The sequence below is a fragment of the Euwallacea similis genome, chromosome 29 (genome assembly GCF_039881205.1).
Source record: "Euwallacea similis isolate ESF13 chromosome 29, ESF131.1, whole genome shotgun sequence".
NCBI classification, from domain to species: domain Eukaryota; kingdom Metazoa; phylum Arthropoda; class Insecta; order Coleoptera; family Curculionidae; genus Euwallacea; species Euwallacea similis.
The window spans coordinates 154,917-173,222 of record NC_089637.1 but is presented as its reverse complement, the minus strand read 5'-3'; the positions used below and the strand labels follow the sequence as shown (position 1 = coordinate 173,222).

At 34.2% G+C, this 18,306-nt stretch overlaps 1 protein-coding gene across 5 annotated transcripts in view; it reads left to right on the top strand.

Moving 5' to 3' along the window:
• Pde8 (phosphodiesterase 8) overlaps window positions 1-18,306 on the top strand; it is a 145,984-nt gene that overhangs the window by 36,327 nt on the left and 91,351 nt on the right. For 2 of the 5 annotated variants that reach the window (XM_066403533.1, XM_066403530.1), the window contains exon 2: window positions 7,698-7,887. The exons of 1 other annotated variant lie outside the window; for it this stretch is intronic. In XM_066403533.1, coding sequence (XP_066259630.1) covers window positions 7,752-7,887 — 136 coding nt within the window. In that variant the 5' untranslated portion in view covers window positions 7,698-7,751. Of the gene's footprint in view, window positions 1-7,499; window positions 7,888-18,306 lie in introns of those variants that run through there. 2 more of the 5 variants (XM_066403531.1, XM_066403532.1) reach the window with 2 other exon arrangements.

Below are 18,306 nucleotides of genomic sequence, written 5' to 3'. Positions count from 1 at the left end.
GGTCCCATTTTTCGAACGGAATGGATACGTTAGTACTTCTATGACGTCACTTTGTCGTCAAAAGTATGTCATGTGTCATGGTGATGCAATTTCCTCCATGGATTAGGTCTCTTTTTCTAGAAAGGGAGGGCAGAACTGTAAAAACAATGCTAGTTTCACCCCTAATCATTGTACATTTTAGGAAATTAAACATTTAGTCCAATCATAAACAATAAAACATTATACGGATCAATAAGTTAGAAAGACATAGAAAGAAAAGCAGAAAGTGTGAAAATTCTTAAGACGTTTTAATACAATTTGCTCGTGCTGTCGTAAAAGAGAAAGGAACACATTTGGCCAAATTTGATGCCCAATAAAGCAAAAAGCAACCTGAAGTTTTGGACCGGAATTAACTTCAAAGTTGGCAAGAAGTTTCGGCTTTTGTTCTTTGATTCCCCAGGCTATTAAGGTCCAATCAGATAATTCCTCCAGCATTAAGGAATGGCAGACTGGAATATTCTGAATCCTAGAGATCATTGCGTCTTGAATCTTGCAGACTATAGTCCCAAATAATTGTAGGAGCTTTATTCCTCTATATCAAGAAGTGTTAAACTGTAAAATTGTTATTTGGTTGACTGTTCTTGAAAGAAAATGCCATTGATTTTATATCAGTTCAAAAGCTCTAAATTTCTCCTATCTTCCCCATAATTGAGGACGAAATGTTCGAGATTCGTCATCGGTTATTCGGAGCATCTCCTTTTTTCTGGATCTGCCACATGTTGCCTTAAAGCAAACTCATCTTTTCTATTTTCTATTGACAAGATAATCATTGATCTCTTGATTGATTGAAACTAAACCTCCCCTATTAATGACAATTCATATTATCGCTCAAGTCATGCTCTGGTCAAATAACATAACATTAATTTTTTGTTGTTTGTCCATGACTTGACCCTGTGCGCTGATGTAAATAAATAGTATAAAATTAATATTTCAATAGCTTAATGACTAAAATATTAATTTATATAATCTTTTAGTGTTCTTTCTGCCCAGATCCATGCGCAAGAAGAGTTAAATAATTTTGGTGCAATTATGAAGTAACAATTTTGGTCGTGCCAGGTTAACATTAAGAATCCGAGTTTAGGTTTTTTCACAGATGTTTTGAGTAAGTTTACTGAATTTTGAAGGAATTAGAAATCCATAGCGATATTTTTTTAAAACGAATATATGAATTGTAAAAATTTTCCAAATAGGGTACCTTCTATTTGTTTCTTTCTTGTCTACTTCTTGTGAAATTTTTGTTTAAGTTTTTCGTCAAATTGCGGAAAAATTTACAGTAAAATACAGAAAATTTGACGAGTTGTGCAAATTGTTTAATATCTTATATAAGAAAATAGATAATATAAAAGTAGCTTTACGAGTATCGTTAAATGAAACTTACAGGGTGTTCGGAGACCACTTTTGTAGGTTGTGAAGAATTTTTGTGGTTGGTAATTTCTATTTTAGTTTTCACGATCCGCGAAAATTCGTAAAAAATCCTTGTCTTAAAACATCCATTGGTTATATTTTTTTCGAGTAATTGATTTTGAAGGTTTTCATAACATTTATTGGTTGAATATGTTGATAACATTATTGTACGTTTCAATTTAACTTTTAAATGCATAATTTTATGTAGCGAGTGAGATTTTGTAGGAGGAGCGAAACAAGGTTCCACAATATGAGATGAGCTACATAAAAATACATTTCCTAAGAAAATTATTTTTTCTAATTTTGCTGAAAGATTAGGAAATAACAAGAACTTGACATAAACTTGAGCATATTCAATCTGGGTCCTAGTAGTTCTAGACTAATGTTGAAGATGGTTTCATTCGTTAAATGACGGCACATGCTTCAGTTATGTAACTAATTATGAAACTAAACCAATTTAGTCGCCAGTCTCCATTAAAAAACTTATTTCACACTTTATTTGACAAAATTAGAGATATAGAACAATGGATTTGGATAATTTGAAATTTGAAAAAGCGAAAAAATTATCAAAGAAAGAAATTCGTTTTAGATTCTGAGAATTCCTTAGAGAATATAAATAAAATAGTTGTGAAATATTAAGAACTAGTCTAATTTGCCTATGTCCAAAAATCGATAATAACCGAAATATAGTACTTCAGACTTAGTTGAGTTTTTCGGTTAAGGAATTCGAATATTATTCAAACCACGTAGATTAACAACAAAAGTAGTTAGTGGGCGGGATTTTTCTTTAGTTTTGAAGCTTATAATTTTCTTAGGCTAAACGGTATGAATATAGTGAGGAAAAAAAATTGCTCTCCCAACCGTTCTAGGTAGGAGAGTACCTCATAGTTCATCATTGTTACTCCGACAATACATTTTCGAGATACGTGCTTATTTACATTTTAATTATTCAGTGTACCTTCAATTCATCATTCTTAAATGCACCTTCTTATTAAGAATGGCGTTTAAAAGCATTACATTTTGTTAAGGGTCTCTTGTCTGCATTTTAAAAATGACAAATTGAACATTGCTCCGAATAAATAAATAGCAAATACATATACATATTTCGAAAATAACAAGGACAAATTCTTTCATTTAAATTATTTATATATAGCGCTTGTAAAAAGAATTGCAACACGTTTATAACTTTTATAAATCTGATATTTTTTTAAAATGTTTGAACATGCATAATTTTATTTTTTAAAAGGCATTTAATGCATCATTTTAAATGTTCAAATTTTTCATTCCTATCCAGCTACCCTTGCTAACTTTTTATTTCCAAATGGAAAGGTGTCTATTGTAGCATATTAAATGAAAAGTAATTCAATAAGGGATACGACGATATCCTCAGAACTAAAATTGGATCATAGTTTTTTTCTAAGAATTATATTAAAACTATAAAAATAATTTTAAACTTTAAGATTGTATTTTGGTTATTAAACTTTTGGACATAAGTAAATTAAGATAAACCTTATATGTATGTTGATTCTAAAATGAGTGTCCCTTGAATCGCAGTTTCCAACGTATCCCGAGCTAAAAGAAATCTATATTAACCATCTATTAAGCCCACTCAGGTATCTAAAAAATTCCGAACTTTTTTTAAAAAGGGCTAAAATATCTCTACATGCGCCTTAAAAATTTTAACGATTTCCTGAAAATTATAATAATTCTTCAAATTTTGATCTACAATAAATTGATACGAAAAAGAATATCTAAAAACCTTTGGGAATTCTCAATTTTTTTCCAAATGAACCGACAACATTCCAAGGATTCTCGTAAGCTTGTCGAAAATCTGTAGATAAAAGAAGCTCTAAAATTTCCATAATTTAAGAATCTGAATGAATCTAACGAAATCCTTCAGGATTCCTTAGAGCCCCTCAATCTCAAGTTGAAATTCAATACTTTGCCTCAAAAACTACACGCGTGGAAAAATATTCTGCGTAAAAGCTGGAACTATTTTTTCTGAAATTTTCGAAAAGCAGTTAGGTTTATATGTTATGTATTATTCATAGAATAAAAAGAAAAAAGATTTGGGTTAGTTAAGGGATTTAAGAAAAAAGGAAGCGGGATTGTCTTGTTGGTCTTGTAAGATAAAGGGTTTGGAATGGTCCAGTTGTTAGAATTGCCGTTGTATTTTACCTGAATTTGTGGCAATGTTTGAGTTATTCTTGTCATGTGTGTGCGTTCGTATAATAAACGGTTGGATGGATTATGTGGCGGATTTGTAATTAATCTTAGTGCATTTGCTCGTATTTAAGATCCAAGACTCCACAATGTTCATGTGTGATAGTAAAAAAATCTCTAATACCATTTATCCCGCACCAAACGACTTGAAAATGCAAAACGAAACAACAAAACGATTATTCTGCAATAAACATGAGCTTATCACTGTAAATAAACCGTAATCGTAGATAAATGCGTAGGCTGCATACTCATCATTCTTATGATGGAAACTCAGGACAGAAAAATAGAATGTCTTTCTTTGGCAGTCACAAAAACGTTGAAAGATCGATGGGAAAAGTTCGGTGGAAAAAGCTGTTTGCTGACCTGTAGCTGTCCATATTTGTCGTCTTTTTTCAATCGGAAAAACCTTTAGTGATTTATATGTGAATCTGCCTTAAATGAACAACACCTGCTATGGGAAAAATGCCTTCGAGTATGTCTAATGCATTCTTCACTACCTTTACCCGAGCATTCAGTTTTTTTAAATACTTTCTTTACCAATACCATCTATGGCAACGGAATGAAAGGGATGTAGAGAATTAAATTTTCTTGGTATAATAGTGTCACGTGATGGTCTAGGGGCTCTACTTCATAATATTGCCAAAGACAACCTTTATTAAATAAATCATGATATATGGACCGGCATCATCGGACACCTGTTCAAAACCGGCCCCCGATATTTCTCATCAATCAATTTTATTGTGACGTAATCGCTGTTATGTGTATATTTTACCAAATATGTCTGCGGATGTTATAATATACCTGGTATAATAAATTATGTATTTTTAACCGGTGAGGCAGCTAAAATTCGATCAATCCTCAATGTAATTGAAGTGGATATCGCTGTGCTGAAAATGATAATTTGGCAACCTTCACATGCCGAAAAGGTGGTAAAGTAAGCAATCGTTCAAATGGGTGCGCTTTATACCTCAGTGTCTTTCAGGTTGTTCATATAGAAATGTGTTGTGACATCTTCTCTTTCTACTTCTCCTATACACTCCTTTAACGTCCCTACAAAGCAATCTGCAAATGTTCAACTTGGAGATGTCCAATTTTCCTTTTTTTCTTTCGTTATCATATAATTTCTGACTCATTGCCTAGAAGGGCTCATTGTCTAGAAGGGCGTATTCGTCTCAACGGTTTCTGCAAAATTGGAATTCTCGCAGAGCAGCCTGCAAATTAGTTCTTAAATGTTAAGTTTTACTGATTTTCTTTGGGATCATATAATATATCTTCTGATCCATTTCTAGTATTCCTACGGTATAATTTTTATATAAAAAGCTTTGTCTTTTTTTTCATTTTCTTTAAATTTAAATGACCGTTTGGGACGCATCATACCACTTGAGCCTCATAATTTTCCATATAATTTTTAGGATTATTTTATTTTGTCAGTAATCCTTGTAGGTTCTTAATACTGACAGTAATACCAAGACGAAAATTTGTAAGCACGTATCTTTAAAGTTTTTTTTTTTTAAGTTACAACCAACCATACTTCGTATTATACCGAACCGCGTATATCTACTAGCAACAGTGTAAACGGTTAAATTTATAAATTTAGCATTTCATTAATAAATTGAACCAGCCTTATTAATTTGAGTTATTAAAGTGATCCACTCTCTTTCACATTAATATAATTATATGGATTTTAAAAAATAATTCTAATTCATTAAACAATCAATACCAAGACGATAAATTGCGGTAACTCGACATGGAGGTCTATATTTAGAGTACAATAAAGAGTCTACTTCTAAATTTGGTCCTAATGTACACTCGTGGACAAATTTAAAGGATCACTTTGATACTTCCATTTTTTCCTCTGCGATATTGGAAACCGAAAAAAGTCATATTGTTGTTTGCAACAATGATCGAGAAAATTAAAAATAATTGTTAAACATTGTTTTCGTTTTTAAAATGAAATAAAAAAAATATTTTAACACGAAAACATATTGCTGTTTATTTGCATTTCGAGTAATAACGAATTCTTTTATTTAAAAAAATATGGGCTTTACTTCTCCTAGTAGCCGGGTATTGTGGCAGTTTTCACAAACATTTTATTACTGTATCATGGGGCAGAGAAGACAGTTAAGTGATGAGGAAGCAATTAAAGAGACAGCTTTGATAGAAGAAGGGTTTAACCAAAGAGGAAGTGCAAATAGACTACAGCGTTCGCAATCAGTGGTGTCAAGAGTGGTGGATCGCTACCAAGAGACTGGCAGTTATGCCCGTAAGACAGGACAAGAACGTCCGAGCTCAATTTTTTCAAGAGATGACCGTTTTTATGGTTACAAGCTTTTCCAGATTGGCACTCTACTAGTCCTAATTTCATTTTTTTTACAAAACTTCAGAAACGTTCAAGTTTCTGAGCATGCAGTAAGAAGAACGCTTAATGAGTATGGATTGGCATTTCACCCCCCAGCTGCTGGACTACTGCTGCCCTGAGAACACCGTGTTCAGAGATTAAGATTTACTCAAGAACATCTAAATCAGACTAATGCCGATTGGACGCGCGTATTATTCTCGGATTAATCTAGGTTTTACTTAAGATTTCTAGATGCACGTAAAATGGTATGGAGGAAACCAGGCGAACGGTTTTGCAGTCTGCAATTTTTCATCAAGAATAAATTTTGGTGGAGGTTCCGTGATGATTTAAGGTGGCATCAATCTAAATGCCCCTACGAAACTACCGGTGATCGATGTTCTCTAATTGCTGCCAGGTATATTACTAGGTACATCCTGGAACCTCTTATGATTCCTTTCGCCTCATTTATGACCTCATGTCGCTGGAGTTCTTCAAGAGTATCTGCATGAAGATCAAATTGAAACTATAGATAGGCCCGCAAGAAGTCCTGACATGAATCCAATAGACTATATGTGGTTGGAAGACGGTTGAGAGTACGGCAATCACATTTATTAAAGGAATTGCGATGCTGTTTACTGGAAGAGTGGGGAAGCATTCCTTATGAAGGATTTAAAAATTTAATAACAGGAACGCGTTGGGGAATGGAAGCTGACATCAAAGGTAGCGGAGCTACTAATTTTTAAACGTTTTTTGTTACGAAACTGTGATTTTGCGATTTTTGGCTTTTTTGCTTTATGTACGATTCTTTGATCTTAAACAAAAAAAGTTGGTGTTTAATGGGCATTTTCAATGTTATCTGATAATCTACGACTGCTAATGGCGCAAATGTCGCTTTAAAATATCACGAAGCAAAAATAGTCGGAAATATTGAATTGATTTTTGTCTGAGTTTTGTCCGTGACTGTATTATTTTAATTAATTTGCGTAGTTCGAAATGAACGTCAAAGCATTATATCACAGATCTTATGCAAGTAAGTGACAAAGAATTCCTATTATTTATTCATTTAATTGTCATTCAATATGTTAACTCAATACAAAACAATTTCGACACTTACGTGACAGTTCAAGGAATAAGAGATTACCGCTATTGGAAGTGTGAGAAAGTGTTTTCCAATTAAGTTTAATGTCAATGTTTTATCGTAAAAGAAAGAGAACGGTCAATAATAGACCTACAAGAAAATAAATTAAGAAAAAATTACAAATCTCAAAAACAAATTCTCAAATAATTACGTTTAAAATACTCTTAGAATTCCTGACGCTGATAGAAGTCGTTCTCTAGGTAAGGTGCGATTTGCGTTTACTCAAATATTTAGTTAATCAGTTGATACAACGTTCGATGTGTATTTCTTTGAATACCAGCTGATTCAATCGTGCTCAAAATGCATTTCTCAGTAAACCATCCACGTCACTAGCAAAAAAACATATTTTTCCTCGATCAAGAATCAAAAGCCAAAATAGCTAAACTAAATTGAAATCAAACCAGTCTTAATTCACTGCGGTACATTAATTCATTCAATCATTCAAATTACAACCTGCAAAATAGATGTTATGATTGCAAGCTCTAGTTAAGCGGTTTAAACTTAACGAACCAGGCGTAGTGTTTATAGTTATTTTGTCAACAAGTTGTTAAATAGGTGCGTAGGTGGTGAACATTATCATACCTTCAGACATGAAAGACTAAATGAATAATGATTATTGAAAACGGGAAGAGGTGCGAAAACAGAGATGAAATGATGATGGACTCCTTGATTGACAACGAGATTGTTGAGGAGGAGGAAGAGTTGGGGGAGTTAGAGGTAGCTGCAGTGGAGGCTGTATATAATGGTAAGTTATGTAGTGTAGTAATCAGGGGGTCAAAAAAATGGAAATGTGAAAATAAATATCTCGACAAGACAATGGACGGGAGGACTACCCCGCAGAGAAATTGGGGGTAGAAAAGAAGGGGGGTTGTCTCATACTGATTATCATCCTATCAGGTTGTTCGGAAAGTAATTTCGTTTTTTTATGTGAAAATGAATGACAGTTTTCGTATAATAAACAAATGCTTTATTAAATTATATATTGGCCGTTCTGGTCCAACACCTTTTGCCATCTTTCTGGTAGTAGCATAATTCCACGCTCATAAAATTTTTTGTCTTTGCTGGCAAAAAACTGATCGAGGTGGTTTTTGACCTCATCATTTGAGATGAAAGTTTTACCGTCTAAAAAATTTTGGAGTGACCGGAACAAATAATAATCCGATGGTGCCAGGTCTGGAGAATATGGTGGGTGTGGCATTGTGTCCCATTCAAGCTGTAAAAGCTTTTGGCGAGTGACCAAACTTGTGTGAGGTCTCGCGTTGTCTTGGTGAAACACTACACCTTTTCTGTTGATTAGTTCGGGTCTTTTCTGTTGAAGTGCATCCTTCAGTTTGTCCAGCTGCTGGCAGTAGACTTCCGAATTAATCGTTGTGTTATCCGGTAAAAGCTCAAAAAAAACGATTCCTTTAAAATCCCACCAAACAGACAGCATCACCTTTTTTTGGTGAATATCGGCTTTGGAAATGGTTTGAGTCGATTCATCTTTTTTGCTCCATGACCTCTTGCGTTTGACGTTGTTGTATACAACCCATTTTTCGTCCCCAGTAATGATGCGCTTCAAAAACGGATCATTTTTGTCACGTTTGAGAAGCGAATCGCAGACGTCAATGCGGCGACACAGATTTCTCTCTGTGAGAACATGGGGAACCCATATATCGAGCTTCGAGGATAATCCCAGGCCTTTCAAGTGGTCATAAACTGTTGAATTCGATAAATTTAACTTCAATCCGATCTCACGTGTTGTTATTCGACGGTTCGCATCAACTAATGCCTTTATGGCGTCTTTATCAGCTTCAACCGGCCTTCCCGAACGTGGTGCATCTTCGACATCAAAATTGCCAGATCGAAATTTAGAGAACCAGTTCTGACACTGGCGTACTGTCAACACACCTTCTCCATACACATCGGTCAATTTCTTTCTGGCTTGAACAGCATTTTTACCCTTTCTGTAGTAAAACAGTAGGATATGTCGAAAATGCTGCTTATCGCTCTCCATATTTAAAAGGGCACCAACCAAAAACTACTGCGTAGAATTAATTGAAATGTTTCACACACAAGCCTTGTTATATGAGCTCTCAAAGCATATAAAAATTATATGGCTTAAGTGTGAGGTTAAGTGCAAAAAAATACCATTAAATCCTCTGTCGGGAAAAAACGAAATTACTTTCCGAACAACCTAATACATGTTAATTTAATCCTGTGTTTGTGTATTGTAATATTTTGTGTGTTAAAAATGTTTGTGTAAGTAAGCCGAAAAATGCAGTTTACTACAAAACTGCATTTTTGGGAAGAAGAGTGGAAGTGGAAGAGAATACCAGAAAGTGTTGAAAAATAAGAGATAATATCGAGCAATCTGTGCTACTGTGGAATTAAAAAAATATGTTAAGATCGGAAAAAACGAAAATGTTATACAAATGGATGACATATATGGAAAATCCAGAAAATTTATCGAAAATGTAGGAAAGGAAAAAAAAAGTAAAGAAAATTTGAAGAATTAATGAACATGGTCTGTAATGAAGTTTTCGAGAACGTTTACACGTCACGATTCAAGGCGATCGGAAAACGAAAGCTATCGGCAAGAAGTATGTGGTGTTTGTATAAGCAATGAGAAAAAAATAAATAAATTTTGTAATTAAATCAGGTAGGCACTTGAAGCAATCTCTCGATACCATTTATGTTGTTACAGTTCTTCTATGCAGTGTCGGCCTTGCATCCAAATAAGGAACGACTTATTTTATCGCTCTGTTAAACACATCAATCCGTCCCGTATTCGTAAGAGGCACAAGAGATCTTTGCATAGAATAAGGAACATCATCCTTTGACCTTTTGCATATTCTCAATAAAGCATAGTGGAGAACATTTTTGCCTTGAAATCCTATTTTAGAAGGTAAATCGAGTCAAGCTCGCGCAAGGCTCTCTAATGGAAAAACATCGCCTCAAATGAGGGGACAGAATTAAAGAGCGAATACACAGCGTTAATGGAAATTAATGGATCTAGCCGTGCACAAACCCCTTCAGGCATGCTTTAAAAATCACGCAATAGATATTAGCATTTCGTTCTTTTTGCATCGTGTATACATTTGGGTTTATGGTGGTAATTGAGAAACTTGAAAATGCACTGCGTATAACATTACATTGTTATTTCAGAGAGATAATCACCAGAGACAATAGAGTTAATAGAGAGAGAATAATAATAATTAAAAATCATCACAAAAAATTAGCAGCATGCGGTGCGTCGTAAATGCAGGACGTTGATTAAGCCATTTGCGATTTACCATCGAACATGTGATTGACAATAGCTTAACAGATGAATTTATCCAAGACAAGTCCCAGATTTTTCAACGCGTACTTGACGTTTTCTTTTTAATGATCACTATAATCAGTTAGGAAATGCATAGTTTTTTTTTATGTGTGTACAGGGTGTCCCATCGGCAACCGCCATTAGACATTTGAGGAAGATTATGAATAGCGAAGTTACGAAAATTTAGTGGTTTGGTAAGAGTCTTAGGGCGACCTCATTTAAAATGCTTTTAATGATGTCACACTTCCGGTTGTACCGGACGTCGATACTTGTTTATTTAAAACGGAACACCTTATATATTATTGCATTTTTTGATGTTATGTTCAATTTTAATTGTTAAAACTGAGTGAAAAAATAGGTATAATGCGAATATGATAGACATCTATAGAAAAGAGAAATACCAGCAAAATGCTATTGTTACGTGACATAAGTCGAGCACACTTAAAAAAAAGGTATTCAAATTTATTAAAAAGTATTCGCATTCATATTCACAGTTTAGATTTAGGGATGTATTATTCCTGCATCGATTTATAAAACGAAATTACGCAAAAACTATACAACTTTGCTATAGATAATTAAATGTGAATATAGGTTATTTTTTGTTTTTCGACGTAATTTCATTTTCAACGTTCTTTTTTTACGTTTTGATCATTTGTTGAAGTCCAGGTTGGCTCTATTTTTGTGGACACCCTATAGAAAATAGCAGACAAAGCTTGGCAGCATATTAAAATCTGGACCTTCTAGAGTATTGTGACAAGAAAGGGTTACAAAATATCTTTTTGTTTGTCACCAACTTGCAGTTCTGCAGATATCTGCATTTGTCAGTTTCAACATTCAATTACATATACTTGAAAACTATTCATTCTAAGAAAGCCAACGTTTTAATAAATTTGTATTAAAATTGTGTAAAATCCAAAAATGTAATAATAGAGGGTGTAACATAAGTAGGGGTTTTCCTTTTAACACGACATAGACCTCAAAAAACTAAGCAATATTTTTATATAACGTTTTTTCGACATTTCAACAAAAAAAACGAAATATGCGCAGATGAGTTTTAATAAATTTTTGTATAAAATCTAAATCCATTCCTGCATAAAATAGTAAATTTAATGTAAAGGAAATAAAATGTCTCACAACAAATTATCAGCTATTGTAAAAACGCAAAAAACATTGAATGTTTACTGTTTTTATGCAATTTACCCATGCCGCTTAAAAATTAGTCGTGAAGTTTAGCTCCAGGTGTTATTTTAATAAACTATCACTGTTGATACTATTAAATTGACAATGGCCCATAATTACTCGCATCATGAATTGGTGGATATGTTGTTGATATATGGGGAGTGTTTATTTTGTCGGAAGAGCTCGTGAAGCAGGAAACCTAACGGCAATGTATGGTGGACATGCTGGAAGACCTAGGCTACCTAAAATGGTACCCATTGAGGAGAGTGTTTTGGATATCTTTCAAAACGATCCAGCTACCAGTACTAGAAAAATTGAGAATTGTTGGAGAAATAATTAGAAGAAAATCATCTCTTCTAACAGCATGCACAGTATCGTGAATCAGACGAGCGACAATTTGTGCAAATGAAATCAATGGAAACAATTTCGAACAACTTTTGCAGCCAGTCCCGAAGTGAGTAGTAGCTAAAGATATAGTACTTATTAAAACTTTCATAGGCGCATATTTCGGTTGATTTTGAGATTTCGAAAAAACGTTATATAAAAATATTGCTTAGTTTTTTGAGGTCCATGTCGTGTTAAAAAGAAAACCCCTACTTATATTACACCCTGTATATATAGTGTTCCATTTTAAATAAGCAAGTGTCGACTTCCGGGACAACCGGAAGTGTGACGTCATTGAAAATATTTTAGATGAGGACTCTTACCAACTCACTAAACTTTGGTAACTTTGCCATTCATAGCCTTTGCAAAACGTCTAATAGCGATTCCCGGTGGGACACCCTGTACAGTAGCTCGCGATAGTGTCAACTATGCGTAGCAGAAAATCCGCGTAACGTGAGTAACGTAAAAACTTGTATAGACCGCCGTATAATATGAATAAATGCATGTTCAGTTATGGAAACAACTGCCCTTACCTTAGAAAATCAATATTTTGCCGTTGAGTATATTCCCGATAAAATGTCGGGGAAATACTCGACAGAGAAATATGGATTTTCTGTGTAAAAAGAAACGTTTTCTCTTTATTTCGTTCATTGAGCCTCTGAGGGCGGTTCGTTATCAGTGAAAGTTATTTGTTATTTGTACGTAAAAATGTCGTCTAAAAAACCAAAGTGTCTTACTCCTCATGAGAAATTCCTTGTAATTCAAGAATTAAATTACAGGCAAACGATTACATATTTGGCAAAAAAATATGGTGCTGCTAAATCTACAAGTTCTAAGATGAAACAGAAAAAAGAGATGATTTTTATATCAGCAAGAGACACCTATTTCGGACCCGGTAAAAGGAGAACATTAAGAAGTTCTGATTTCCCAAGAATGGAAAAAAATCGTATAAGTGGCTTCTTGGCCGGCGAAAGAAACATTTTATTATGAGTCGTGAAATGATTAAGCAAAAAGCAAAGTTAATTCATTCCCAAATCAGGGAGAATAACGAATTATTTATAGCTAGTGATGGATGGTTACATCGTTTTAAAAAGCGTTTTGGAATTCATTTTTTAGAAATTTCGTTGGAAAAATTATTTTCTCGATGAGAACTTAGACAGACGTAGATCCATTTAAAAGTAAAATAAAGAGTAAAATAGAAGAGCTTGACATTTTAGTAGGGCAGCTTTACAATGTTGATGAAACAGGGCTCCATTGGAAGTTGTTACCGGACAACACATTTGTCTTGGGGGGCAGAAAAAACTGCTGCTGGAAGAAAAACCGAAAAGCAGCGAATAATGTTTTTGGCATGCTGTAATGTTATTCGGACCTATGAAATTGGTCCAACCAAACCATTGGTTATTGGTAAAGCTGGCAAACCTAGATCAATTAAAAATTCCAATTGTTCTGTCGATTATGAGCATTCAATATGGGCTTGGATGACTGCTACCACTTTCAAATATTGGTTTAACTGTTCGTTTTTATCTCAGATGTAGTTTAACTATTTCCGTTTTAGATACCATTTCCAATTCATTTTGATTACATAAAATTACTCACATATGTACTTATAGATTAAGCTGTTTCTAAGGGATAAAGTTCTCCCTAGAAAAGCTCTACTTTTACTGAGTAACGTGTCATTTCATCCACTCAAAAATGAATTAAAAAACCACGATGGGTTCATTCAAGCATTGTATCTTCCCCTTAACGTCACATCTTTTATGGAACCAATGGACCAAAACGTTATTGGATCAACGAAATTATACTACAGGAACAGTCTTCACTCTACTGTAACAGAAAAACACATGAATGTTGACGACGCTTTAAAGAAGTTGACTGTTAAAAACGCAGTTCTCAACTTAATGGCAGCTTGGAATCACGTTAATCCAGAAACTGTTAAAACGTGTTAGAAGAATATTTTAAATGGAGTTCTTTCAAACTTATCTGATGATAAAGTCGAAAATATCCCACTCGCAATATTAGAACGCCAATGGGATAACGAAAATTCAGTATCCAAAGCTTTTGAACTTTTACGGACAGTGGCACCACAGATAGCTCCTCCTGGTTCTAAAATTGATTTTTATATAAAGGGAGAATTTGAAGAATGTAATGTGTTGGAGTGGAATGAATGCGATAATGAATTTACACATGACGATATTGAAAAATGTCCAAGTAATGGAGAGGCGGAACAAAACCCTGTGCTGGGCAATAAAATTTAATTGGATAGTGCATAAGGGCTTTAAATGTAGTCACTCAGTGGGCAGAAAAGAGTGACGTTGACTTTATCGATCTACTTGTTATAAAAAAAATTGAGGCACAACGCCATCGTCCAAAAAATAAAAAATCCTCAGAAACAAGAAAAAATTACTGATTTTTTTAACAAAAAGTAAATTTTCTTGTGTTAGTATTTTTATTTTCACTGTTGTGTTTCACTGTATTGTTTGGTTTAATAAGTTCTTTATGTTTATGTTAATATTTACAAATGATTATTACCTTTTACATACAACTTTCGATAACGTAAATAAATCGTTAACGTGAACAAGCACGGTTTTCTCTGGTTCGCACTATCGCGAGTCTACTGTATTTATTTTATACGCGCCTATACCGGATGAAGCCAATAAGTAGAAACACGCGTTGCCGAGTTGTCCAACACCCTCTTTTTATTTCTACTTGAACATTCAATTCCTCTCGCCAATTTGACCCTACCTTTATTTATATTTATTTAGACTTTAAACTTGTAGTATATACAGGGTGTTTCCTAAGTACGGTATATAACTTCGGGGGCTAAAATATAGGTAATTTTGTTATATAAACTATATCCCAAAAATGCTTCGTTGCGGAAATACAGGGTGTGAAAATTGTTCATTTTCAAATTTTAATGTCTCACGCACAGATAAATAAACGGTGTTGGTGACTAGTAAAATGTCGACAATTTCGCTACCAAACAAGCGAGTACACAACAAAAAAATTCATATCTTCATACAAGTATTTCTTCTCTTAAGAATAATAAAAAAGAATGAAAAAATTTAGCTACAATGTTTTTTATTTATTTACTCGAAAACGGTGCGTCCTACGAAAAAAAGTCAAGAAACCTTTTTTCTTCCAAATCAAACATATAATTAAAAAAAGGAACAAAATATTGGAAAAGAACAGTGGCGTACCAGATTTTTTCTTTAAAATATTCAGCAATTATTCTGCCCGCACGCCACTGGTTACACAACAGCTACTGTTTTTAGCGTAAAATACGCACCGTTGCTAACTCTCAAACCCTGCAAAATTTCATTAAAATGTCTCAAGTAGTTTCGGAAATATTTAAAAAATTGTAATTTTTTAAAGAAACTTTCACACCCTGTATTTCCGCAACGAAGCATTTTTGGGATATAGTTTATATAACAAAATTACCTTTATTTTAGCTGCAGAATACGCTCCTGAAGTTATGTACCATACTTAGGAAACACCCTGTACAAATTCCTTTTGATTGAATTACGGAAATTTTTAAATCATCCAAAGAATGACGCTCTTATAGACGTCTTTCTCGGAGGAAGATGTCGAAGGAGTCAACTTTGAAACTATTCAGAAAGGAAGTTGAAGGTAAAACTCAACAAAACCTAATGCCATTCATCTATAGCATGTAGCGATTAAATAATTAATTGATTTCCAGAAGTTAAGAAGAAAATTTAAATTTATGTGGCAATTGTACATGCACTTACAGCTACCCGGGAGAGATATATGTATGCCACCCCATCCCACCCTATATAACCCCAGTGTGGAACGGAAACCTCGTAATTTCTCAACTCAACACAGGTGCACAGTGAGGGCTAATATTACAAAATTTATCATTTTCGTTTATTTCAGATCATTTATATCAAATTTAAATATTCCTCAATGTTAATAGAACGGTATTTCGCCGTATTAGAGATTAGACAAAATTCATGGAAGTAAGTCGAGAAGGAGGGAAGGAAAATCAAGGAAAATAGTTAAGAAATAACCTGAATTAATACTTTAAAATTATAAATGAATTCCTCTCCATTTGAAAATTTGATATTCCTGAACGAAAATCCTGAAAATATCAGTTAAAGTTGTGCGGTGAAATATCCGGAAATGGTTCTACTATTTCAGAAAACTCATGAAAAAAGGTAATAAGCTGAATCTTGAGATTCAGAATTTGGTTGAGTTCTAACGAATTTAATTTACTATTTTGAATGTTTCCCAAAACGCGAAATTTTCCAATTTAACAGAGAACCTCAATAATATTCATGTTAGATGATTTTAAGTTAATTACATTTTTCATAGTTTCAAACTCATATTGTATCACTTTGAATACTGACAGAGGATTATTTATGATCCTGCAAAAAAGTACGCCCTAACACAGGCTCTCAGCAGTTATGAAAGTTTTAGAAACTTCTCGTACCGGATAGGAAAAACGCCTCAGGCCCGAATTGCATTGACTGCGGAGCCTCCGACACCGCAGAACATGACGCTTTTCAGTGCTCGATTTTTCAGGAACAACAAGGCGAGCTGATCGCTTACGTAGAGGCCTTGACTCTGGAATCTCTAATTAACGGAATGCTAGAGAGCAAGTCAAAACCGCCGCAGTGAAGCCATCTTCGCAATGGTCAAGGCAAAAGGGCGGATGAAACGAACCGCCCAAAAAGATGAAAGATCTGATTTTTCATGACATAACGGCACAAAACACAAGGAGAGAAATAAAACAATCCAAATGGAAGTTTCAGGAAAAAAAGAATTCATAGGAGCAAAACAGAAAGGAAACTAACAATTAGGCACAAGAGGGCTACCAGCTAATCAAAATCACACACGCCTCTTCGCTTGTATCCCTCAGGGACAGTCCCGGGCCGTTGCAGGTTGAGTCAACAGGAATCCCGAGATTTTTAATGGGTAGACATTTCGGTGGATTCCAGACTGTCCAGTTACCAGAACATCCGACCTCGTTTCCTCGTTAAAAAAAAATCCTGCAAAAATCGCCAGTAGCTAAATACGATAAAAATCTTGTTCTCAATGCCAATTCACCACGAGGACTCTAGCTGTCGTGGATATCCAGAACTCATCTCCGAAATTGGGGAAAGTTTGAGCGATCCACATATTGATGAGGAGGCATCTGCTTGCCGAGCAAGAAATTAATGTTCTCCAAAATTAGCATTATCGTGATAAATCGTACTGGATGGTGACGTTTGTTCTTACAGAATCCCATGTCAGACTCACCGGGTCTGACGAATGCGTAACGAAGCTGCAGATATCTCTAGATACTACAGATTCCAATGCTTAGGAAATTTCTGAACAGCATTACTTACTGTTAAAGATCTGGTTAAAGTGGATTTATACAATATACGTATGTATGAGAAAAATCGCTTTAACTTCACACAAACAAGTTTTTATTGATTTAAAAGTTATGGATGGGAAAGAATTTCACTAAATTCTTGCCGCTTTAGAGGCTTAAAAGTATAAAGGTTGAATTATTAAATGTTATGAAAACATCGCAAAAATTGATTGGTATTTAAAGTGTCTCAACTAATGGAACAACAGCGAGCATATGCCTGTTGTTTAAATATTATTAAGAACGTTATCCTTCTGGAAATACAGTGGTTATTTCGGTATGATTAAAATTAAATAATAGTGATTGAAGGAATTTTAAAGAGAAAAACGTTTATTTCTTTAAGTTAAAAAAGTCCATTATTTATAGATACTTTCAGATCGATTACCGTGTTTCGAAGTCCATTAAAGAAATTACATCGATTGGTCTCAACAGTAAACAATAATCAACAAATTGTATTTATTAACTTTATTCCAATAAATGAGCCGGACTGAACACATTACTGCGATAAAAAAATTAGGGTGAATTTATTTATAAAATGTAAAATCTTTCTTTATGTTTTCAAATAAATTTCATCGCCTTCAAATGCTCCTCATCCGACACAATACACTTATGCCATCGTTTTTCCAATCCTCGAAATAGTCAAAGAGTCTTTTTCCGGGATAACTGTCAATACTTTCTTCGTTTCGGCTTTTATCTCCTCAGTCGAGTCGAAAAGATGTTCCTGGAGCGGTCTTTTGAGTTTCTTGAACAGACAGGCTAGTTCAGGTTAGTCTAACAGTGCTAAATCGGGCCAATACGGTGGTCACGGAACGATATGGGTTGAGTTTTTGGCAAAATGTTCTCGAAAAACCAATGCAATGTGAGACGGTATATTATCATGGTGCAAAAACAAGGAATTGTCTGCCTATAATTTTGACCTTTTGAGGCGAATA